This window comes from Narcine bancroftii, chromosome 4, assembly GCF_036971445.1.
Source record: "Narcine bancroftii isolate sNarBan1 chromosome 4, sNarBan1.hap1, whole genome shotgun sequence".
Taxonomy (NCBI): Eukaryota; Metazoa; Chordata; class Chondrichthyes; order Torpediniformes; family Narcinidae; genus Narcine; species Narcine bancroftii.
In genome coordinates, this window is record NC_091472.1 from 49,751,655 (window position 1) to 49,776,599 (window position 24,945).

General features: G+C 41.1%; 1 protein-coding gene and 1 long non-coding RNA gene across 10 annotated transcripts in view; one reads left to right on the top strand and one right to left on the bottom strand.

Annotated features, from left to right (window-relative positions):
• The window catches only part of LOC138760547 (uncharacterized), a 47,023-nt gene extending 30,636 nt beyond the window's left edge, over positions 1-16,387 (bottom strand). For 6 of the 8 annotated variants that reach the window (XM_069931262.1, XM_069931261.1, XM_069931258.1 and 3 more), the window contains exon 1: positions 13,479-14,517. In XM_069931262.1, coding sequence (XP_069787363.1) covers positions 13,479-13,675 — 197 coding nt within the window. In that variant the 5' untranslated portion in view covers positions 13,676-14,517. Of the gene's footprint in view, positions 1-13,478; positions 14,518-16,178 lie in introns of those variants that run through there. The other 2 variants (XM_069931257.1, XM_069931255.1) reach the window with 1 other exon arrangement.
• The window catches only part of LOC138760549 (uncharacterized), a 257,782-nt gene that overhangs the window by 176,907 nt on the left and 55,930 nt on the right, over positions 1-24,945 (top strand). The gene's annotated exons all lie outside the window — the stretch shown is intronic.

The window sequence follows — 24,945 nt, forward strand, 5'->3', positions numbered from 1 at the left end:
CAATTGAGGAGAAGTTGTTATTTCTGTGTCTCATTTTTTAGTTTGCACTTCCATCTGTGAAATGCATCTTTGGAAATTGACTGACTTTAACTGGTTTTTAGATGGCACACATAGGAAAAAGCAGACGGACTTTTCATAGAATGTATCTAAAATTATAAAATTAGACCCCCAAACTACTGGTAATTTCCTAGAAAATTCCACATTTGTACAAGCAATAACTACCAAGGTGCTACATTTTCCCAATCTTTGTGAGTGTAACAGCAAAATGAAGGCAAGTGGGCCTTCCCAAAACTTCAGAAGCCCCATCTGTGCTCCAATCCACTTATAGCATGGATATTCCAGAACAGAATTTCAGCTGAGGACACCAGAAGGAATTCCTCCCTTGAGCTTAATTTAAGCACTTTCTGCACACTTTGCAGAGGAGAGAAATGTTTTGGTACTTTTGCCACTGTAAAACATACTCCAGTAATATTTATTTTGATTATGGTCTTAAGCTGCCACATGGAACACATGTCTGCCCCTGTGAACAAAGTGTTGACAGCCACTGTTGTGAGTACATTGATGGGCATTATTCCTAAACCTGTGATTTCATACATGGCAATGTCTTTCGTACTGTGATATCATTCACTTAGGATTGTTGTTTCTGGAATTTACTGCTATTGGCAGCTAATTATTTAGTCATTTGGTAACATTTGAGGTCAGATGCTAGAGTTAGCCAGTGTATGTAATAAAAAAAATCATTAAAGCATTTCATTACTCAATGTCCAAGGAACTACAAAAGAATTTTTTTTTGCCGTTGCCATTTTTCATTAGTAAGAGTCAAATGCTTGAAAGATTTGTAACCTTCTCTCTTTTTAAACATGTCCAAGTTCCGTGTAATTTCAGTGCTCGTGGTTCTGAAGTTAACTCCTTTAACGAATATTTAGAAATGTGCAAAACAAGGAGAATTGATTCATGATTAACAAGCAGTTTTTGAAGAAAGGACATCTGTATAAATATATAATAGGACAGACTACCCTTATTGGACTTAAGTGTGAATGATTGTCCTGGTAATAGGCTTGATCAACTAGGAAGAAGTTTTGCCATATCGATTCCCCTTGTGACCTGTGCATCGGCCAACTTTAAATTCAATGATAGAAAAAATTAGTTCACTTCACAGCTTTTCCATCAATTCTATGCCTGACTACATTACTAATATACAAGGAAGATGATTGTGATAGTTGTAGGTCAATCATTCAAGTTCCAGGATATTGATTCAGTGGGATTGAGGTCAAAAATCAAGAGGTAATATTGCAGCTCTATAAAACTCTGGTTAGATCACACTTGGAATATTGTGTTCAGTTCTGGTCACCTCCTACAGGAAGGACGTGGAAGCTTGAGAGGGTATGAAGAAGATTTACCAGGATATTGCCTGGATTGGAGAATGAGTCTTATAAGGCAAGGTGAACTGAGCTGGGGTGTTTCTCTTTGGAGTGAAGAAGGATGAGAGGTGACTTAATAGAGGTCTATAAGATTATGAGAGACATAGACACCCTTTTCCCAGGACGACAGTAGCAAGTACCAGAGGACATCTATATAAGGTGATGGGAGGAAAGCTTTAAGGAGAAATCACGAGTGTTTTTTTTACACAGAGCGCAGTGAGTGCCAGAAATGCATTGCAAGGGGTGGTGGTGGAGACTGGTAAATAGGGACATTTAAAAGACTTGGACTTGGACAGGAACATGGATGCAATAAAAATAAAAGGTCATGGGTGTGAGATAGGGGAGGTTCAGATTGTTGAGTAACTTTATATAGGTTGGCACAACATCATGGGCCGAAAGGCCTGTACTGTAATGTTCTGTGTACTCAGAGCAGAGTAGGTTGTTATGGAATTATACAACATTGAAACAGAGCCTCCAGTTCACCATGTCCCCACCAACCATTGTGGGGACATGAGGAAAAATAAATTCGGAGGGATGCAGTACAACTCCTATGCAAATTAAGCAGTCCATGGGCGATACAGAAAGATTATAGTCAGACATGGGTTGATAGGTAGCAAGAAATATTTGTATAACAATGATACCATCCCTCCTAAATCCTTGGTCTTCAATGAAAATCCAATTAGCATTCCAGGGATCTCCATTAACCATTCAATCTATCCATTTTCTCCAGGGCAATTAAGCATGAAATGCTTGTTTGCCAGCAATACCAAAAAATGCATGAGTAAAAAACATATACTATTTGTGTCTATGCATTGTACACTGCCTTCAGAATTTAGTACTTTGACCCAATTGACCTGCAGAATAATCTTTTTGACGTGCCACATCCTTCTAAAATTTAAATATTATTCTCGCAATATGTTTCTCAACAAATGAACCATCCTTAATCAACTTAATTTGCTGAAATTAAATCAGAAAACAGCAAATATGAAAGCTTGTAATTTTAATAAGTGACATCTGTGATTTTTATCAGCAATAAAAATGTCTCTGAGGTTTTGAGTACCATCGCTCTAAAATGATGATGTTTTGACTCTTCCCATGATCCACCCATCGAGTCTTTGGCTGTCTTGTCTCCTTCCTTTACATCTGCCCTCCAACAGGGATGAATTGAAATGAGAACTATGAGGCACAGCTGATGGCAGGTTCGGCTTTGACCAGAGTAAGTGAAGATTTTGTGAGGAATGATTGCTGAAAGTTTGACTCATGACTGCTGCAGTTGGGAATGACATTTTAGAGCTACTTATTTTTCATTCATTCTCAATAGCTATAGACAGGCTTCGAACTGCTTGGTGAATCTGCAATCGTGATTGAGGAGAAAATGAGTTGTGAATTTGTGGAATTCCCTAACCAATGAAGCAGTAGAGGCTGTTTCAGTAAATATACTTAAGACACAGTTAGAATTTTGCAGAGTAAGAGAATAACCATTAGGTTATGAGGAGCAATGGGTGAGTGGAGCTGTCAATCACCAGATCTGATTGAATGGCAGAGCAGGCTCAATGGGCCTGATGCCCTGCTCATACTCCTAGTTCTTATGTTCCTATGAAACCATGAAATTGCCAACAGATTTTTATACCCCTCCTCCCCTTCCCTGCCACCCATTCCACAACACCATCTGGTGATATGAAGTGAGAGCTCAGCTGCAGGGATGGATCAATCTATTCATGTCAATGTTCAGAAGGAACATGGGCAAAGTGGGTTAAAGAAAGAACAGAGAAGTTGCTGCTAGTTTATGCCTTCAGTTGGACCTTGCTGCTCCTATGCACCACCTGGGGCTTACTTGGAGCAAGCTTTTATTCCTAGTCCTCGCTGCATACTCTCCTCAAACATCACATATTGGCCCAACTTTAAAACTGCCCATCACCTCTCAGTCTGCCTGGAATAAGGGGAGACACTCTGATGCTCTTTTTTTAAAACAAGAAGAAATAGAAAAACACCCTTTCATTTCCTGCATGTGTCCACTGAATGTCAACCTAAGCGTTACTGTCAACTGACAAGTGTAAGCCAAAACTCTCAACATTAAAAGAAACTCCTATTATTTTTGCTGCCCTTGCTCTTTACTTTCTTGCAATTTACAAAATAATTGTGGAATCCTAGTGGTTGCCAGGTCACTTGATTGATCAATTTGAAAGGCTGCTTGTTCGACTCCTTTTGATGTTTCAGCTGCTCCAGGTGTGTGCCAAAACTGTGCTGCCATCATGGCATTCTCTTGGGAATTTGCGCTGAACTTGCTCACACTGTTGTCACTGTCTTTGTTGTTCAGTGGAAGATGAAAAAGCTCTCTTTGACATAAAGCAAAGGGGAAAAACCAGGTGTTTAAACAAGAGGGAATAAAGAAGGCGGCAAATTAAAAAAAAACACTTGCCATGAGGTAAGTGGGGAAGGGTGTGTTCAAAATATTGGTACACACTCCTTAATGCAACTTGACAAGCTGCTTTAGGCCTGACCGACTTATTGTTCATGTGAAAATTAGGTAGCAGCAAGGAATTCATAGTGCAGGCAACCCGCTGTTCAGTGGAAATGAAATGGCATCAATTGTGAAGCAAATAAAGTTGATTTAATTAGCTCAATTTGCCATTTTATTTATAGGAACAATGCTGCTTTAAATTACCCATTTTCAGTTTATCTCATTGCAATCTGCAATTTATCAGTTATACATGCAGACAAACCACAGGTATATAAGGTAAGGGAGAGAGGTGGGGGGGAACAGACGGGGGACTGAGAGAGCACCAGGAGAGACAGCGGTGGGAGAAAGAGAGAACACTGGGAGAGAGAGAGAAACGCACAGATAATCCTGAAGCTAGACATGCAGAGGTGATCCAGAATCAAGAATAATGTTCATTTGTCGGGATAAAGCTTTAGTCATGGGCCATGTTACAGTGCAGAGAATCTTATAATGAGATTTTAAAATACTCTCACCCATCCTGTACTGGTTTTATCCACTCAATAAGCTAAAAAAAAAACTTTAGAATTGAAAGACTTGAACAATATTGTTTTTATATGTGGAGACTAGGTAGGCTGGGAATATTCCAGTGGTCTCAAAACTCTTTAGGGTGATAGTGCCAAGGGCAACTCTCATCAGATACAAAACAAACTTCCAATATTTGTCTTCAATGTCAAATATCCACAACAGAATCCAAAGTAAAGGTTTTCTGTTACCAAGAGCTGATGCCAGCCGGAGGAATGCCTTTGTCATTTGTATTTGTTAATTTTGGTGCTGTGAGTAGACAAAACACTCAACAAAAGATGATTTTGTGTGAAGGATTTATTAAAGTGAGCACTGGCAGCTTCAACAGAATGAGAAAATGTTGTACAAAGTAGCTGCGCAACTAGTCAGATCAAATGCTCTAGCCTCTCATAATTTTACATCCTTCAGACTTATTCATAAGTTGAATGGCATTGAACCTCAAACCTCTTCAGACCTCCAGCCATTAATTTTCATTATACTAGATTTTCAAGATGCTTTGCACATGGTTTACATGCTGCATAACTGCTCAAATAGAAACAGGCGATTGAAGTGAGGTTCCAGAGTAACTTTCTAGTGTTAGATTGGTTGTGGCTCCATGGGTAGCATACTGTCTATGAGCTTGAAAATTTTGGACTTAGGTCCTACCTCAGAACATGAACTTGATACTTCAGTTCGGGCAACGGCTGTATTTTGGATGAGAGTTGAACTGAAGTTCTCTTGAGTCCAGTTACAGCATTTGTAGCCATTTTTTGAACCTAAATAGAGTACCCAAAAAATAGGCATGAGAGAGAGAGAGAGAGAGAGAGAGAGAGAGAGAGAGAGAGAGAAAGAGAAAAGAGAGAGTAGGAGGTAGTCACAATGACAGACAGTACTAAATGTGGTCTTCCATCTTCCAACCTTGCCCTTGTTTCGTCAACTGTCAATTTCCAACTGTTTATACATAAATAAACAATCGTCAGCAGTATTGCCACCTAAGTACAGTACCATTTTTTTAAACTAGGTAGATAGAGTTTAATTGAGACAAATGTGAGAGATTGCACTTTTAAGAGGTCAAATGTAAGGGAAATGTACACAGTTAATGACAATACAGACGGATCTAGAGATTCTGGTCCATTCCTTCAAGAGTGTAGGTTGGTTTAAATGTTCAGGTTTGTTTAGGTAATGCCATGACTCCGCTCTATTGAGAGATGCTAGCAATCATCTGCCAGATTAGCACTGGCTATGCACTGCAAGACATGGTGCTGTCTCTATTAAAAGCAGCATACACATTATTTATGTGCCCAGTTTTAGATTGGTCATTTTAGCTCCCAATAGGATGAATTGAAATTAGGATACAGTTAGAGGCTCTACTTTTATTTTTATGGTGGAGAGAGTGAATCCAGTGAACCGGGATTCTTTGTTCTGAAAGTCTTTGAACTTCTTGTGCATTGGAAGCATTCTGATGTAGACAAGTACAAAGTGCTCCATCATACTCCTGACTTACAGGAATTAAAACAACATAACCTCCCTCTACTTTCTCTTTCTCCTGAACATCAAAGGAAACTCTGCTTCTGTTGGTGTGTGCATGTCCATTTGTCAAATGTAAATGCTTAGGGTTTCGCTGAGGAATGCACTTTGGTAATTTTCTGGAGTTTCTGCAGACCTTCCTGTGAATTACAGAAGGACAACCAGGAAAAAACTTCAACCAAAATGCATTTGGTGCCTGTACAGGCATGTTAGTAAGTTTGTTACCAGTGATCAAAGAATGGTTAGTGTAGTGGTTAGTATAATGCTATTACAGCACCATTGAAAGGATCTAGAATATGTGGATTGGGATAAGTTGTTTTCTGGCAAGGATGTGCGAGGTAAGTGGAGAACCATCAAGGGTGAAATTTTGAAGGTACACAGTTTGTATATTCCTGTCAGGATCAAAGGCAAGGTTAGATGTTATAAGAAACCTTGGTTTTCAAGGGATATTGGGGATCTGGTTCAGAAGAAGAGAGAGATTTATAACAGGCACATGGAGCAAATAAGGTGGTCGAAGAGTGTAAAAAATGCAAGAAAATCTCAAGAAAGAAGTCAGAAGGACTAAAAGAAGTGAGGTTGCTTTGGCAGACAATGTGAAGGAAAATCAGGTATATTAAGAGCAAAAGGATAGTAAAGGACAAAATTGGTCCCCTTGAAAATTAGAGCGACCAGGTTTGTATGGAGCCAAAAGAGATGGGGGTGATCTTAATTTTTTTTTCCTCCTCAGCATTCACTTGGGATATAGGCATAGAGTCATGGGAAGTAAAGAAAATAGGCAGTGAGGTCATGGAACCTATACAAATTAAAGAGGAGCAAGTGCTTGTTGTCTTAAAGTGAATAAGGGTGGATAAATCCCCAGGGCCTGACAAGATATTCCCTCTGACCTTGAGGGAAGCTATTGTAGAAGTTTCAGGGGCTTGGACAGAAATATTTAAAATGTCCTTAGGCACGGGTGTGATGCCAGAGGATTGGAGGGTAGCTCACGTTGTTGCATTGTTTATAAAAGACTGCAAAAGTAACCCTTGTGAGCTTGATGTCAGTAGTAGGTAAATTATTGGAAGGTGTTCTAAGAGATCAGATATTCAATTATTTGGATAGCCATTGTCTGATTAGGGATAGTCAATATGGATTTGTGCATGGTAGATTTAACCAATTCTATAGAGTTTTTGAGAAAGATACCAGGAAAGATTATGAAGGAATGGCTGTGGATGTTGTCTACATGGACTTTAGTAAGGCCTTTGACAAGGTCCCACATGGGAAGTTAGTCAATAAGGTTCAAACACGAGGTATTCATGGTGAACTGGATTCAACAATGGCTGGATGAGAGAAGCCAGAGAGAAGGGGTGGATGATTGCTTCTCAGATTCGAGGCCTGTGACTAGTGATGTGCTTCAGGAATCAATACTAGGACCATTTTTGTTTATCATTGATATCAATGATCTGGATGATGATGTGATAAATTGGATTAGCAAATTTGAAGATGACTAAGATTGGAGATGTTGTGGACAGCGAAGAAGGTTTTCAAAGCTTGCAGAGGGATCTGGACCAGCTGGTAAAGTGGGTTGAAAAATGGCAGATGGAATCTAATGCAGACAAGTGTGAGGTGTTGCATTTTGGAAGGACAAATCAAGAAAGGGCACACAAGGTATATGGTAGGGTAATGAGGTAGAACCGAGGGATCTGTGAATACAGATACATAATTCCCTGAAAATGGTGTCACACATGGACAGGATTGTAAAGAGAGCTTTTGGCATATTAGCCCTCATAAATCAAAGTACTGAGTATAGAAGTTGTGATGTTATGTTACGTTGTATAAGACATTGGTGAGACAGTTTTTGGAGTATTGTGTGCAGTTTTAGTCACCTAACAACAGGAAGGATATCAATAAGATGGAGAGAGTGCAGAGAAGATTTACTAGGATGTTTCCTGGACTTCACGGACTAAGTTATAGGGAAAGGTTAAAAAGGTTGGTACTTTATTCCCTGGAGTATAGAAGAATGAGGGGAGATTTGATAGATGTATATAAAATTATGAGGGAGATAAACAGAATAAATGTTGATAGGATTCTTCCATTGAGAGTGGGTGAGATTGAGATAAGAGGACATGGGTTAAGGGTGAAAGTGGAAAAGTTTAGGGGGAGCATGAGGGGGAACTTCTTCAGAGAGTGGCGGAAGTGTGGAACAAGCTTCCACACTTTAACATTTAAGGAAAATTTGAGCAGGTATATGGATGGGAGAGGTATGGAGGGCTATGGATTAAGTGCAGATCAGTGGGACTAGACAAGAAAAAGTGGTTCAGCACAATCCAGAGGAGCTGAGGTGGCCTGGTTCTGTGCTGTAATTGCTCTATGGTTCTATGGTTCGAATCTAGTGCTGTCTGACAGGATTTTGTTCATTCTCCCCATGTCTGCATGGGTTTCCTTCCACCCTTCGAAAATATACTGACCGGGGTTGTAGGTCATTTGGGTGTAATTGGGTGCCACAGACCTGTGGACCAAAAGGGCCTGTAACCGTGCTGTACTATACATCTTTAAAAAAAGCTTCGTTTGCAGGCTTGATGGCAAATTTGTTACTGTGTGAGATCCAAAGTTTCATGAGCTACTGAACAAGCTGTGGTGATATGTAATTATACCTCTAGGTCACCAGGGGTCATCCCGGTGACCTTGTATATGAAGCAGTCCAGAGCTACTGTCTAGTCTTCCTCTCTTGCAGAGAGACAAGACCTCTTAGTGTACATATTAGTTTATTAAAGCTGTCTTATACTCGCACTGCTGGTGTGGTTATTGCATATGGAACAAACCTGAAGCAGGTTTGAAAACATGGAGACAGAGTTCATGCTTCCTCTGACTGCAGTATCCAGATACAGGGATCAGAGTCTCAAAGTACTATTCAGGGTTATGTATGAAGAAATTGCTCACCCAGAGGATATTAAATACATTTTCAATGGAGGGGGAAAGGTCATGGAATGTGGCCTGCTGAGCCATATCCTCTTTAAGTAATGATAAATCAGACCTTCAGACCTCACAACTGTATGAGTGGCCTGCAGACTTGGGGAGTGGGGTACACATGCATCAAATGTAAAATCTAGTAAGTGTTGCATGTCATGGGATACCACTGCATATACTGGAGTTTTTTTTTTCCCATACATTAACATTGATTGTGGCTTCTCAATCCATGAAGTGGACACCTGATCCTGATTGAAATTAAATCACGTAGCACACAAAAGTGTGGCACCATGATTGAATGGCAGAAAACATTAACAAGTGAAGAATTCCTTTGTCATATGAGAGTAGGTGCACCACTACAGTAAAGGTGCAGTGAAAACCAGGAGATGGAAGAGGAGCACTTGAAGAGATGATGAGAGAGGGATGAACGGTACAGCGCTAGCATCCTGACTTCGAATTCTGCGCTGTCTGTAAGGAGTTTATACTTTCTCTCCATGACTGCGTGTGTTTCCTCTGGTTGCTCCAGATTCCTTCCACCCTTCAAAACATATGGGGGCTGTAGGTCAATTGGGTGCACGAGCTTATGGGCCAGAATGGCTGGATGTCTACATTTAAAATTTAAAAGGTTGAAATTTTAAATTTAAAATTTGAATTCCTGGAAACATAGCAGTGACTAACAGATAGCAAAAGCTGTATTTGTAAAACAGTGATATATAGTGTTAACCGTTAGTAACTTGGGAGAATAAGAATCAAACTCTACGTGGGCTAAAGCTTTATAGAAAACATCTGCATTAGTTTGTACAAAGGAAGCATAACACAGCTGTATCTTATTTAGTTATGTACCAGTTAAAGCGGTGGAGGCTCTAGATGAAAACACCCTGCTCAATAGATTGAAACATTATTTGCCAACAGGCACTCCGTGTGAGATTACATGTGGCTACTGTGTCGGATTTGTGTTTATACATGGAGTGATCATTAGTTGTGACCATTTTTTTTTATTCACAAAAAGTTCATTCACTTCCCACTGAATTCCTGCTAAGAATAATCGGTTCTCATAATTTCTTGCTGATTTAGCTGTAATGGAATGCTTTTCAAACTGAGCTCCTTCCCATGTAACTGATCTTGCTACATTCTGAGAGAGCGTGGGGAAAATGAGGAGTTATGTCTTTATCATCTGTGTAGTATATGTGTCACTAAACACATTTTTGGATTGAAAGCAAACCTCATTGCAGCCTGTTGTGGATCAAGCACAACATTCATCAGCCCTCTAATTGCTACTGGTTTGATAATTTATTTTGTCTGTGGCGTTGTGGTTGAAAATGGTTCATGTTCTGAATTGATTGGGGGTCCTGATGCTGCACTATCCACTTGCCACTGGGAGCAGCAGCTCATATTCCTTTCAAGTTTGAACTTTAAAACATGTCGAAAGCTTATTCTTCTGAGAAAGAGGTGTGATTTTTCTCTGCCCAAGATGGTCAATGTGAAAGCAAGGAAGAGGAATCTCATGCATCATGGGATCTGAGGCCACGTTGGAGGACAGGCAGGCATCCTGGTGAAGGGGATATGATGTGCAGTTGGAATTTAGGGATATTGGTAATCAGCATCTTCCATAAATGGATATTATCTTTATAAATAATTATAACAATCTCTCCAGGGTAGCCAAACTAAATGAAGGTAATGGGCAGCCAGAAACAGAAGGTCATTCAACAGAGCAATCCAACCAGTGACAACTCCCCTTTAATTTCCCAATAACATATTCTCTACCTCAAGCTATCAACCACCCACCCCCTCCAACCCTCCTGCCATGCATCTGCATGAGTGGGAATTAACATTTGTCAGTGAATGTATCCATACATCTTTGGGATGTGGGATAAATGTTGGTGATGATATAGCCTTTTCTCCTGGCCCACCTGGAGAATGACACCTCATATGCCAGGCTGCTGTTTGGTGTTTAATATGATCAGAAACTGGTGGAGAAGCTGTCCTCGCTGGGACTCAACACCCCTCTCTGTAATTGTATCCTGGATTTCCTAATGAAAAGACCACTATCTATCTAGGTCGGTAGTAGAATATCGAGCACCGTCATGCTAAGCACTGGCACACCTCAAGGCTGTGTGCTCAGCCCACTCCTGTTCATGCTACTGACCCACAACTGCATTGCCAGGTCCAGCATCAACAGCTTCATCAAGTTTGCAGATGACACAACATTAGGTGACCTCAGCAACAGTGATGAGTTGCACTATAGAGAAGTGGAATATCTCATGAAATGGTGTAAGAATAACAACTTGAGTCTCAATGCATACAAGACAAAGGAGATGATTGTTCACTTAACTGGTGAACAATTGTGGACACACATCTCCTCACTTGTCAGGAAAGCACAACAGTAACTGCACTTCCTAAGAAGACTGAAGCGGGAAAGGCTAACGGCCACCTTAAATAGGATCTCTATCAAGAGCATCCTGGCCAGCTGCATCACAGTGTGGTATGGTTGCTGCAGAGAAATGGATCAGAGATCAATCTGCAGGACCATAAGGGTCACTTGAGTCTCCCTCCCACCTCACCATCTACATGATCTACCAGCATCGTTGTCTGAAAAGGCCATGCAAAATCAATGAGATGGCTTCCACCCTGTACACAGCATCTTTCAGTTACTCCCATCAGGGAAGAGACACAGGAGTATCAGAGCCAGTACCACCAGGCTGAGTAACAGCTTCTTCCCACGGGCAGTGAGAATACTGAACAACCAAAGGAACTGCTCACACTAACCACCCAAGACATCCATTTGAAAAAAAACCCAATATTTATTTATTTATTTGAACAGATAAAATATTTATCCTGCATATATAGTATTTGTCTGTATGTGTGCTATGTCTGGTTGTGTGAATGCATGTTTTGCACCGAGGACTGGTGAACACTGTTTCATTGGATTGTTCTTGTACAATCAGATGACAATAAACTTGACTTGAAACGAGAGCATCCTGTGGCATCTCAATGAGAACGTGCATCTGAGTTAGGATTGAGCCATGGTCACTGGAGCTATGAGGCAGCAGTATTTGAACCATAGAATCATAGAACATTACACCACAGAGCCAGGCCTTTTGGCCCTTTAGTCTGTGCCAATCTATTTCTTTGCCTAGTCCCACTGACCTGTACCCAGTCCATAGCTCTCTCCCATTCATGTACCTGTCCAAGTTCCCCTTAAATGTTAAAATTAAGCCTGCATTCACCATTTCAGTTGGAAACTTGTTCCATGCCCCCCACCTCTCCACCACTCTCTGAGAGAAGTTCCCTCTCATGTTCCCCCTAAATTTTTCCTCTTTCACTCTTAACCCGTGTCCTCTGGTTTATATCTCATCTATCCTCACTGGAAAAAAGGCCTCTCTACATTTACTCTGTCTATCCCCCTCATAATTTTAAATACCTTTATGAAAACTCCACACATTCTTCTGTGCTCCAGGGAATAAAATCCTAACCTGTTTAACCTTTTCCTGTAACACAATTCCTAAAGTCCAGGCAATGTCTGAGTAAATCTTCTCTTTCTATCATATTGATATCTTTCCTGCAGTTAGGTGACAAAAACTACACATAATACTCTAAATGTGGCCTCACCAATGCCTTATAAAACTTTACCATAACATCCTATCTCTAGTACTCAGTACTTTGATTTATGAAGGCCAAAATGCCAAACACTCTCTTTACAGCTCAATCCACATGTGACACCATTTTCAGGGAATTGTGTATCTGTATTCCCTGATCCCTCTGTTCTACTGTGATCTTCAGTGCCCTACCATTTACCATTTATGTCCTTTCTTGGTTTGTCCTTCCAAAACGCAACACCTCACATTTAACTGCATTAAATTCCATCTGCCATTTTTCAGCCCATTTTTCCAGCTGGTCCAAATCCCTTTGCAAGCTTTGAAAACCTTCTTTTCTTTCCACAACACCTCCAATCTTAGTGTCATCTGCAAATCTGCTGATCAAATTTACCACTTTATCACCCAGATCATTGATATAGATGACAAACAACAATAGTCCCAGAAATGATCCTTGAGGCACACCATTAGTAACAGGTTTCCAGTCTGAGAAGTAATAATCCACCACTACTCTTTGGCTTTTCCTGTCCAGCTATTGTCGAATCCATTTCATTACTTTACCATGAATACTCGTGTCTGGACCTTCTTGACTAACCTCTTATGACTAACCTTGTCAAAAACCTTACTAGAGTCCATGTAGACAACATCCACAGCCCTTCATCAACTTTACTGTTAACCTCCTGGAAAAACTTTATAAGATTGGTTAAACATGACCTATCACGCACACAGCCACTCAGTCCATGGCAATCCAAATAATTGTATAATCAATCCCTTAGAACACCTTCCAATAATTTACCTACTACTGGCCTATAATTTCAAGGGTTATTTTTGGAGCCTTTTTGTAAACTACCCTCCAAATCCACTGGCACCACACCCATGACTAAGGACATTTTAAATATTTCTGACAGACCCCCTGAAATTTCTACACTAGCCTCCATCAAGGTCTGAAGGAATATCTTGTCAGGCCCTAGGGATATATTCACCCTTGTTTACCTTAAGACAGCAGGGACTTCCTCCTCTTTAATCTGTATAGGTTCCATGACCTCACTGCTTGTTTTCCTTACTTCCCACGACTCTATGCCTGTAACCTGAGTGAATACTGATGGCAAAAAAATTAAGATCTCCCCCATCTCTTTTGGCTTCATACAAAGCCGATCACTCTGATATTCAAGGGGACCAATTTTGTCCATTATTATCCTTTTGCTCTTAATATACTTCTACAAACCCTTAGGATTTTCCTTTACATTTTCTGCCAAAGCAACCTCATGTCCTCTTTTAGCCCTCCTGATTGTTTCTTGAGATTTTCTTGCATTTTGTACCTCATTTGCTTCATGTTGCCTATACCTGTTATACACCTCTCTCTTCTTCCGATCTAGATCCCCAATATCCCTCAAGTGCTAAGGTTCCCTATACCTTCTAAGCTTGCCTTTGATCCTGACAGGAACATAGAAAGTCTATACTCTCAAAATTTCATCTTTGAGAGTTCTTCACTTACCTCACACATCCTTGTCCGAAAGCAATTTATTCCAATCCACACATTCTAGATCTTTTCTTATTTCCTCAGAAGTGGCCTTTCTCCAATTTAGAATCTCAACCTGAAGTCCAGACCTATCCTTCTCCAATATTAACTTGAAACTAATAAGATTATGATATTTCTGTCGCCTGTCCTGTTTCATTCTCTAATAGGAGATCCAGTATAGCACGCTCTCTCTCTCTCTCTCTAGTTGGTACCTTTATATATTGATTTAGAAAACTTTCCTGAACACATTTGACAAACTCCAAGCCATTTTATAGTATAGGAGGCCCAGTCAATATGTGGAAAGTTAAAATCTCCTACTTTTACAACCTTGTGTTTCCTGCATCTGTCTGCAGTCTCTCTACAGATTTGCTCCTCCAATTCTCGCTGACTATAATACAACCCTGTGAGTGTGGCCATACCTTTCCTGTTCCTCAGCTTCACCCATATAGCCTCAATAGACAAATGCTCTGCCCTGTCCTGCCTGAGCACAGCTGCGATATTTTCCCTGATAAGTAATGCCACTCTTTCTTCAACCCCCCCCCCCCCCCCCCCCCCCACCCACCATTCTATCGCAGCTAAAGCAATGGAAACCCGGAACATTGAGCTGCCAGTCCTGCCCCTCCTGCAACCAAGTTTCACTAATGGTTACAATGTCATAATTCCATGTGCCAATGCACACTCTAAGCTCGTCTGCCTTTCGTACGATACTCCTTGCATTGAAATAGATGCACCTAAGAGCATTTCCACCACTTCCAACCCGTTGATTTCTAACGGTGCATGCAATTTTCACATCATCTTTTTCCCTCCTCTACTCCTCTATCTGCTCTGGCACTCCAGTTCCCCTCCCCCTGCAAATCTAGTTTAAACCCACTGGAGCAAACATTCCCACAAAGGATATTAGCCCCCTCCAGTTCAGATACAAACTGTCCTGTTGGAACAGGTCCCACCTTCCCTGGAAGAGAGCCCAATGATCCAGAAACCTCAAGCCCTCCCTCCCACACCTTGTCTTTAGCCACCTATTAAGCTGCATAACCTCACTAGCATGTGGCACGGGCAGCAATCCTGAGATCAGTATCCTGCAGGTCCTGTCCTTTAACCCAGAGCCTAACTCCCTGAACTCCCCTTGCAGGATTTCATCCTCCGTTCCTATCCACATCATTGGTTCCTACATGGACCACAACACTGGCTGCTCACCCTCCCCACTGAGAATGCTGTGAACTCGATCTGAGAGATCTCAGACCCCGGCATCAGGGAGGCTACATACCATCCAGGATACCTGATCTCTTCCACACAACCTCTTATCTGCCCACCTAACTATGGAATCTCCTCTCACTGCTGCTCGCTTCTTCTCCTCCCTTCCCTTCTTAGCCACAAGACTAGACTCCATGGCAATGACCTGATAAACATGTCTTGTCCATGGTAGGTTGTCCAAAATTGTATATTTGTTATTGTGGGGGACAGCACATGGGTGCCCTGCACTGTCTGCTGTTCCCTTTCCCTCTCCTGACTGTCACCCATTTACATGCCCTGCTGATAGTGGCCCTGTAACTCCTGTTATCACCCCCTCTGCCTCCTGAATGATCCGGAGTTCATCCATTTCCTTAACCAGGGTTGGCGCCAGAACATAAGATAGAGGGGGACATTGGCGATTTTGAGGGGAGCTCGTTTAGCGGGTGGGGGGGAAGTGAGCTAACAGTGACCTGTCGATGGGGAGAGAGGGTGCTGGCAGGGAACTACCTGTCATTAATGCCATCTGCTCCTCCAACATGGAGCACAAGGACTCTTTTTATTGCATCATGTGTCACTAGACGCTACTGAAGTTTGTCGCTCACAAGTGAAGTGGCTGGGGGTGGGTGGAGAGTTGCTAGCATGGGCGGGAATGGGGCAGGTCTGATCGCCAGGGGTGGCCATGACCCTATGACGGGGCACAGCATCACAAATGGGGAGGGGAAATTCCTGTGGACACGCTCCCCGGCGCTGAACGTGTCCGTAACTTGGCTTGTCAGGAGCTGCAGCTGGATGAATTTCTTGCAGATGAAGTAATCAGGAAAGCTGCTGACTTCCTTGAAGACCAACATTTTGAAAGAGGAGCAATCCCCGACCTTGGCTGCCATTCCTACTGTCTATGCCTAGATGAACAAAATATATGATATCAGAAAAAAATCTGCTCTTACCTGTGCCTACCTGCTGAATCTTTTTTGTTCCTCAAATAGGGTGATCCCTTCTGACTTTAACTCCAACTGTTCCTCACCTCTTATCTGTTTCACTGAAGTCTGTTGAGCCAAAGCCTTACCACTCTGACTCAGTCCACTCCGACAATGTAGACCTCGATTGACCAGTCAACTGCTATCTACTGAGTCTCTCCTTTTTCAACCCTTTTGTCTTCAACAGTTGAACTCGATTGCTCATTAACTGCTGTACCACTCTATTTTCCCTGCCTTGCCTTGTACTTTGCCCAGTTGCTTAATCTTGTGTGTGTTGACTGAAGCCACTGCAGACGCCAACAGTATATTCACAGAGGTAGGTCTCCAGAGAACTGGGTGAAAGTGCATTGAAAATGAATCTGTTCGATGAACAAATCAGAGGAACCAGGATAGAAAAAATGTTGTGGGGAGGAAGATATGAATCTCCTGGACATAGACCGGAGGAGGAATTAAAAGCAGAATGCAACCTTTTCAGATGAAGTTATGGAATCTTGACAGACTCCTGGCCTGTACCCTGCCGAGTATTAAAAATCTGTGTTGACAACTTACTCACATGTTCAAGGATATCTTCAATTTCTCATTCTGGCAGGGCATGGTATCTACCTGTTTCAAACAGGTGTCAATCATATCGGTGCCCAAGAAGAGTGTAGTAACCCGTCTAAATGACCATCAACCAGTGCCAATCACATCAACAGGGATGAAGTGTTTTGAAAGGCTCATGTTGAAGCATATCAGCTCCTGTCTGAGTGGTGATATGGATCCATTCCAATTCACCTATCATAGCAACAGGTGTACAGAGGATGCAATCTCATTGGCTTTACACAAAGCCCTGGAACAAAGATGAATAAATCAGATGCTCTTTATTGACTACAATTCGGCATTTAACACCATCATCCACTCAAAACTGATCAGCAAACCCAAGACCTGGGACTCAACATCCCACTGTGCAAATGGATCATGGATTTCCTCACCTCCAGAACACAAACAGTGAGAATTGGTAAGAACATCTCCTCCACAATCTCCATCAGTTCCAGAGCACCACAGTACTTAGCTCCCTGCTCTACTTGCTTCACTTTTATGGCTGTGTAGTTCAATACAACAATAACACCATCTACAAATTTACCAATGAGTCAGCATATAGGAGGGAGATTGAAAACTTGGCCGAATGGTGCACTACCAACAACCTTGCATTCAATGTTATCAAAACCAAGGAGCTGATTGTTGACATCAAGAAAGGAAAAGCAGAGGTGTACGATCCAGTGATCAATGGGGGAATCAGAGGTGGAGAGGATGAGCAAATTTAAGTTTTGGGAGTCACTATTTTCAAAAGATATTTCCTGGACCCAACACACTAATAGCATTGTGAAAAAAAACACATCAGCGCCTCTACTTCCTCAAGAGTTTGCAGTGGTTTGGTACGACATCAGAAACCTTGGCAAACTTGTGTGGAAGTCTGACTGGCTGCATCACAGTCTAGTATGGGGACATCGATACCCCCAAGCATAAAACCCTTCAAAAAATAGTGGACACATTCCAGGACATCACAGACAAAACCCTCTCCACCATCAAGAACATCTATGGGGAATGCTGCCATTGGAGAGCAGCAGTAATCACCAAAAATCCCCACCACCCAGTACACACTCTGTTCTTGCTACTACCATCAAGAGGTATAGGTTCCACAAGACACACATCACCAGGTCCAGCAACAACTGCTACCCCTCCACCATCAGACCCCTCAGCAACAAACTCAAACAGGAACTCACTTAAGGTCACTGACTTTTGCACTTTATTTTTTTTCTCCTCTCTGTATTGCACAGTCAGTTGTTTACATTTGTTTATTTATTTACATGTGCAGATTGTGTTCAGTTTTTTTTTGCACTGCCATTAAGTGGTGGTAATTTCCTGAAGGAAAAAAAATCTCAGTGTGTAACATGAATCTTAATGTGTTATGTGCAGTCTATCGTGTTTCACCCCCTGTATTATGTGATGTCATGTATGTACTCTGACAATACATCTGAAATCCGAATCTGACTTCTGGTAATAACTCCTGATTCATATTTTAGTCTTCCTAAACTGAATATCCTTTCCAGATACTTAATAACTGCAAGAAAAATCATCTGTTAGGGAGGCTGATAGCTTCAGCAGTAGTCCTTCTTCACTTATTAGATTCAAGGACATTAGCAGACTAATTGTCTAGGATTAAACTCACTCGGATTCAGAATGAGAGATCTTATAGAAATATATAAAATTATGATAGGGATAAATAATATCGAGGCAGAAAAATTGTTTTCTCTGGTAGGTGAGACTAGAACTAGGGGACACAGCCTCAAGATTCAGGGGAGTGGATTTAAGATGGAGGTGAGGAAAAACTGTATTTCCCAGAGAGTAGTGAATCTGTGGAATTCTCTACCCAGGGAAGCGGTTGAGGCTACTTCATTAATCATTTTTAAGGTTTGGTTAGATAGATTTTTACATAAAAAAAGGAATTAAGGAATATGGGGAAAAGGTGGAGTTGAGTCAATGATCAGTTCAGCCATGATCTTATTGAATGGTGGAGTAGGCTCGATGGGCCAGATGGCCTACTCCTGCTCCTATTTCTTATGTTCTAAGTTTCCATTGGCCAATTACACAGCATCAATGATCAGGAAAATTGGAAGGCAATTACCAAGGAGTGTTTTACGGAACAGCACAAATGGCCTTCATTAACCAAGGGAAGAGTTAGCAAGATCAAGAGGCTCAATCCTGAAAAGATGATGAATTTCAGAAAGATCAGAATCTATTTATTTGTCATATGATAAAAAAGAAATGTAAGATTACACAAAATTGCCTTTAATCTGCCATAAGGGAAATATTTGCTTTTAGTATTAGCATTGCCCAGCACCCCTTACAGACAGAGAAAGAGAAGCAAAAGCATGTGCCTTGAAAGTCACTGACTGTCCATGGATTTGCCTCTAATGCTCCCGCAATCTTTGCAGCCACTCAAGACTCCAGTTCCCTTCAAACCATAGGCAACCCGAGCCCAGATCCAAAACTCCGACACGATGAGGAAGCCTTTAACGCCCCGGCCCCTTTGGGAGTCTTCCTTGCCCTCAGCATCCTCTCAAATCCCTGCCCTGACACCTGCTTCCCACAAGCCAGCCTCTAACAGCCCACACCATGACATGAGTCCCTCAACCGCAAGCCACCAGCAGTGAAGATTCCTCACCTGCAAGTCTCCAACAGCTCACTGTCTGTGTGTGTCCTTCAGTTGCATAGCTCCTCGCTGGTCCGCTACCATGGTCACTGTCCTCTGCTCCTTCTTCTCAATAGGATCTTCTACCTGTTACTGGTGCCCTGTGCCAGTCCACTGCTCCTCCTAGTTGGAAAATCCTTGAGGCCACTGCTGAACATAGGCGCCGCCATCTTGGGCCAAGATTTTATACAAAACACCGTCAACTAAAAGCTTGTAGAGAACCGTCAGCAGTAGAACTGGGTGATAGGACTCTCCCATTTTCCACTCTCCCTGCATCTGCACCAGGGGCAGGGCTGCCATAAATGGAAGAACAGATCCCATGTGTAGGCAGTGGAGACAATGTCTCGTTTGCATTGTGATGGTGAAATTGCTACCTCTCCACCATCAGACTCCTCAATCAGAGACTCATTTAAGGACTCTTGTACACTTCAATGATTTTCTTTGTTCTCTCTGTATTTCATGGTCAGTTTGTTTAAATTTGTTGTCTGTTTAGAGTTCTTTTATTTGTTTACATGTTTACGCTGAGTTCAGTTTATTTTTTGCTTGACCAATTAGTGATATTTCTGCCATGCCCACAGGAAAAAGGAAACTCAGGGTTGTATGTGATGTCATGTATGTACTTTGACAATGAATCTGAAATCTGAAAAATGTTGGACAAATCCTTTTGCAGTGGCAGACTTGAAATGATTCCTTCACCTAAGAAAATAATGTTAATTAAGAGGTTGAACTCTTCTGTGGCTAAATTTCAATCTTTGTCAAATGGTATACATGTCATGATTCATGTTGACATTCCTCTTATATCAAAAATATTGTTTAGCATACTCAGGCTGTTTATCATTATGTGGCCAATGCTAACAACATGGACACTTCCAGCATACCTGAGGAATGTATCAACCAAAATGTCATTGGAAGAAAGAAGAATGTATGAAATTGGAACTGGAAGAGGCCATTCCACTAATTAGTATGATCATGGCTAATCTGGCTGTGCCCTCAACTCTGATTCCTTGTCTTTCCTTGAAACTCTTAATTCCCCTGCTGTCTTATATATGTGCATTTAAAATACATTGTATATTCAATGAGAAAGACTCCATTGCTTCATTGGGCAGAGAATTCCTCAAATTCCCCACTATCTGGGAAAAGCAAATATTTCTCACCTCTTTCTTAAACCTAATTGTAAAATGAAGCAGAGTGGACAGACTGAATTTTTACGATTATTCACTAATTCTATAATGAAGTGATTAAAAATGTAGAATTGGGCTAGAGCAATTTAAAAATGATGTGACTCTCTGCCCTGTGCAATAAAAATGTACTTTTAAAAATTTTTGCTGTTTATCTCTTTGCAGTTTTCTCACTGTTCTTTTCTTGTATCTGCTGTATTTGAACCTGACCCCACTTTACACTGTATCACAATACACCATGGTATGAATTTTAATGCAGTACTGCAATCCATCTTAATCATTTGGATTAAGCAAACAAACTTAGCAATCAGTCAAGCACAAAATAACTGTCGGAAAATATAATTGAGAGGCAATGGGCTGCCACTTAAAATAGCAAAATACGTCATTCCTCAATGGGAAGAGATGGAACTGGATTGTCTATGAGAAACACTAGTTTGAGACTTTTCAACACTTCATTCTGTTTGATGGCACTATGTACTTATAAAAGGGAGCAAAATTTCACATGCTGTGATAAATGCAAAGCAATCTGATGTTTATTGGCCAGTTTGTGAATTTTTACTGGGACAAACAATTTGTTTCATTGAATGCACCTTTCTCATTAGAAATCGGATCTGTGAATGTGTTCTCAGAACAGCTGCTGCCCTTACTACACTTGAGATCCAAGTGACCTGTTTTCTTACACAAATACTCTGTGCTCTCTGCCTTTGTGCTCTGTGGTGCTGCTGGTTCATTGCACTCCCAAGGTCTCAAATTGTTGACTTCTCCCTAATCCTGTGTTGCTTTGCTTCATTTCTCTGGTATTTTCCAATCTTGTGCTCCTAGACTTTGTAATTTACTTTATTTCAAAGGGTGCTTCATCACCACTCCTCCCATCTTCAACTCCTCACTGCCCTCCTGCATTTCAGTTCCCATAATCTGCACTGTGCCCCGATTTCCCCTGCATTTTCCTATCTCCTGTTCCCGAAAGCTCTACAACCAAACTCCTCATTGAACTCTGTTACTATTTTTTATCACGTTATCACTTTTGTTTATTACTTCTTGAATCCAAAATATTGTACTGTTCAAATTGGAGAGGAACCATGACAGTTATGCAGCTGTCCATGGATTGTTTCAGAGGTGCTATTAGATGTTCAAGTTTAAGTTGTCTCATGTACCAAGATGTAGTGGAAGAGTTTGTTTTGCAAGCAGTCCAGCTCATTGTCTCAGAGCCACTGTACAGAAGTTCAGAGTTACAGGAAGAGATTAGATAGTACAGAACATAATTTTACTTGTGTGAGGTTCATTCAGGATGTTGATAACAGCATGAGATAAATTGTCTTGAGTCCTCATATTCATGAATATCCTTCCTGACAGGAAAGGGTTAAAAAGAGTGTGGCTGGAATTTTTTTAATATATATATTGGCTGTTTTTTCAAATGAATGGAGTTGATGGAAGGGAGTGGGATATTTGTGATGGTGTGAACTGGTTCCCAACCCTCTGCAATTTTTGTGGTCTTGGGGGAGCAGTATCCATACCATGTGCTGATGTACTCTGACAAGATACTTTCAATGGTGCTTCTGCAGAAATTGTTAAAGGATGAAGGTGATATTCCAAATTCCCTAAGGCTTTTGAATGAATAAAGGCACTGGTGTGATATCTTGGCCTTTGTGTCAATGAGGTTAGAATAGGGAAAGTCACATGAATGTTCATGCTGAGTGGACTCCTTAATGAATGGACTCATTAACTTGGCCAGCAGCCAAGTGGGGTTTGATTCTTATTTATGTTTGTTTTTTCCTTTCTTTTATCCAATTGATAACATATGTACCCTGTTCACTGTTATTTGATATTTGTAATTCATTATTAATTTACTTTTATCCTTTGTACCTATGTATTTTGCATATGTTAAAACCAACAAAAAAGATTGAAAAATAAAGAATGTTCACTCTTAGTGACTTAAAACTGTCTACTATCTCTACTCCATCACCATAGATGTGGTCCAGGGACTGAGCACTGCCCTTCTCCTGGAAGCCAATAACCAGCACGATTGTCTTGGCACCAAACCATCAAACCCTCCTTCACCTTACTATCCTCCAACTTGCCATGCTAGGGATTCTGCCACTGATGTTGGTGTCATCTGCAAATTTATAGATGGAGCAATGTGTGGCCCCATGGACCCACAGGTGTATAAGGACTATAGAAGAGCTCAAATTTACTCTTAATAATTTATATTTATTTGTTTGCCTTAATTTTGCAGAATTTTCCAAGTCACCTTTTTCACTGTAAAGATGAAGGGATTAAATGTGGGTTAAAAAGAAAGGAGAGCCAAAAAGGACAGGATTTAGTTTTAGATCTAATGTTGGAGGTTGTACCTGGGTGAATGATCATGTGAGCATTGAATTTTGGCAATAACAAAGGCATGGAAAAAGATTTTAGCAATAGAGGAGGAAGGATAGTGATAGTGAGGACATGTGATTGGAGACTTAACTCAGGGCCAGATAGGACACTGGGATTGTGAATAAAATGGGTTTTCCTCACACAGGGAAAGTGGAGGGATAGGACTGGTGAGGAGGTAAGACCTGGAGGAGGAAGGATAGGGCTAGGGAAGTGGATCAGGGCTGGGGAAGAGGGATAGGGCTGGGGAAGTTGAATAGGACTGGGGAAGAGGGATAGGTCTGGGTAGGAGATGGTGGGAGTCAATGGTTGGTAAATGGGCTTTACTTTTTTTAAGATCGCCACCCAGATAGCTCTTTTGGGCTTCAACAAGAGTTCTGAAACACTTAGAGAGTAATTATTATGCAGGGAAACTTGATAAAACAAACTATTCATAAAGTGAAACAAGTAAGTATGGTTGTCCATAATTTGGGTAATGTTTATGCAACTGCTTCATAATAAATGTAGTCCAATTGGCAGGATGAAGACATGAGATTAGACTAAATGAATTGTTTCCACAGTTATGACTGACTTGGCTGTTACTAGTTACACTTTTACTTGTTCATTGGTAGTTTGGATACTTAAGAACAAATTGTTTTTCAGGTGACCTGCGTAATTCACCCATGCAATCCAATAATAAGTTCTCAGATCTTAAAACCAGTGTTTATTTAAAGTTGAGAGAGTGACCCATTATTTAACACCCCTGACTCACCCGAGGTTTGATGGTCGCACTTTCAGAACAATTACTCACACAGAGAAGGAAGACTGTGACCTACATCAAAATTAAGATCATTGTGTGGCAGATCTGTCACACAGGAATCATGTTAAAAACTTGGGATGACTTTATTGGGAAGAAATAATATTCTGTCAACCATAGCACAAGCTGTACTTGTGGCGTCTCTATTCACCACCCACACTGACAACTAAACATTGAGCAGCTGGGCCTAGCAGTCAAATCTAATGTCTAACATTTTTCCAGCTCAAACCTGAAAACACATCAGAAGGCAGTTGCCCTTCATTTGATACATGCCCCTTCCTTGCTCCTCTCTGCTCCTCCTTCCAGGTGCATCCTTGTTTTTGCTTATATTTGATGAAGGGTCAGGATCCAAAATGTTGGTTACCCTTTCCTTCCTATGGATGCTGTGTGGCCTGCTGAGTTTCTGTGGCATTTGTATTTTGCATCAACCTAAGCATTTGCATACTTGATCATCACATGTCTGCAATTAGAACCATCTTCAGTAACTGGATGAGAAATAGGAAGTCGGCCCCCTGTATTCTGACTTGGCAGCAATGGGTTGAAAGGACAGGCTGTTAATTTAATTTTCATGCACTCGATTGGAAAAAGAACATGCCTCCCAGCCTGGATTGCATCAACGTTCTTTTGACTGTTCACTTTTTTTGTGAATAGACAATAAAGAAAAATCCACTTGAAAGCGATCTAACATCTCAGAACACTTAATTTTTGTTTAAATTTTTTGCATTTTCAGGCTTCCCACCAACCTCCTGATAAAGTCACATGGTGGAAAAGGAGCAGTTCCCAGGAAATTCTGATCTTTAATTTTAGTTTCACACTTTTTTAGAAACATTAACACTTTTCCTTGAATCCTTGCTTGGGTGTGTTCTGAAGGTAACTTTATGACTCCTGACTTCTGGCAAGGTCCCTGCTCTTTAGGGAGTGCCTTGTGGAAATTCAGGCGCACTGCCATTTATTTTCCACCAATTAAAAGGTAGGGTTGGAAAATCATGTGCATTGTACATCTGAGTTTCAAATTTGCACTCCCAGTGTGCGGAGCTCTCTGCTGCAAGCACACACTTCCCAAATTATCCTGCCTGTTTAAACCACTGATAAATAATATTGTGCAGTAGAAGTACAGCCAAAGGCAGCAGATGCTGTATTTTGGCCTGAAGACAGATTTTC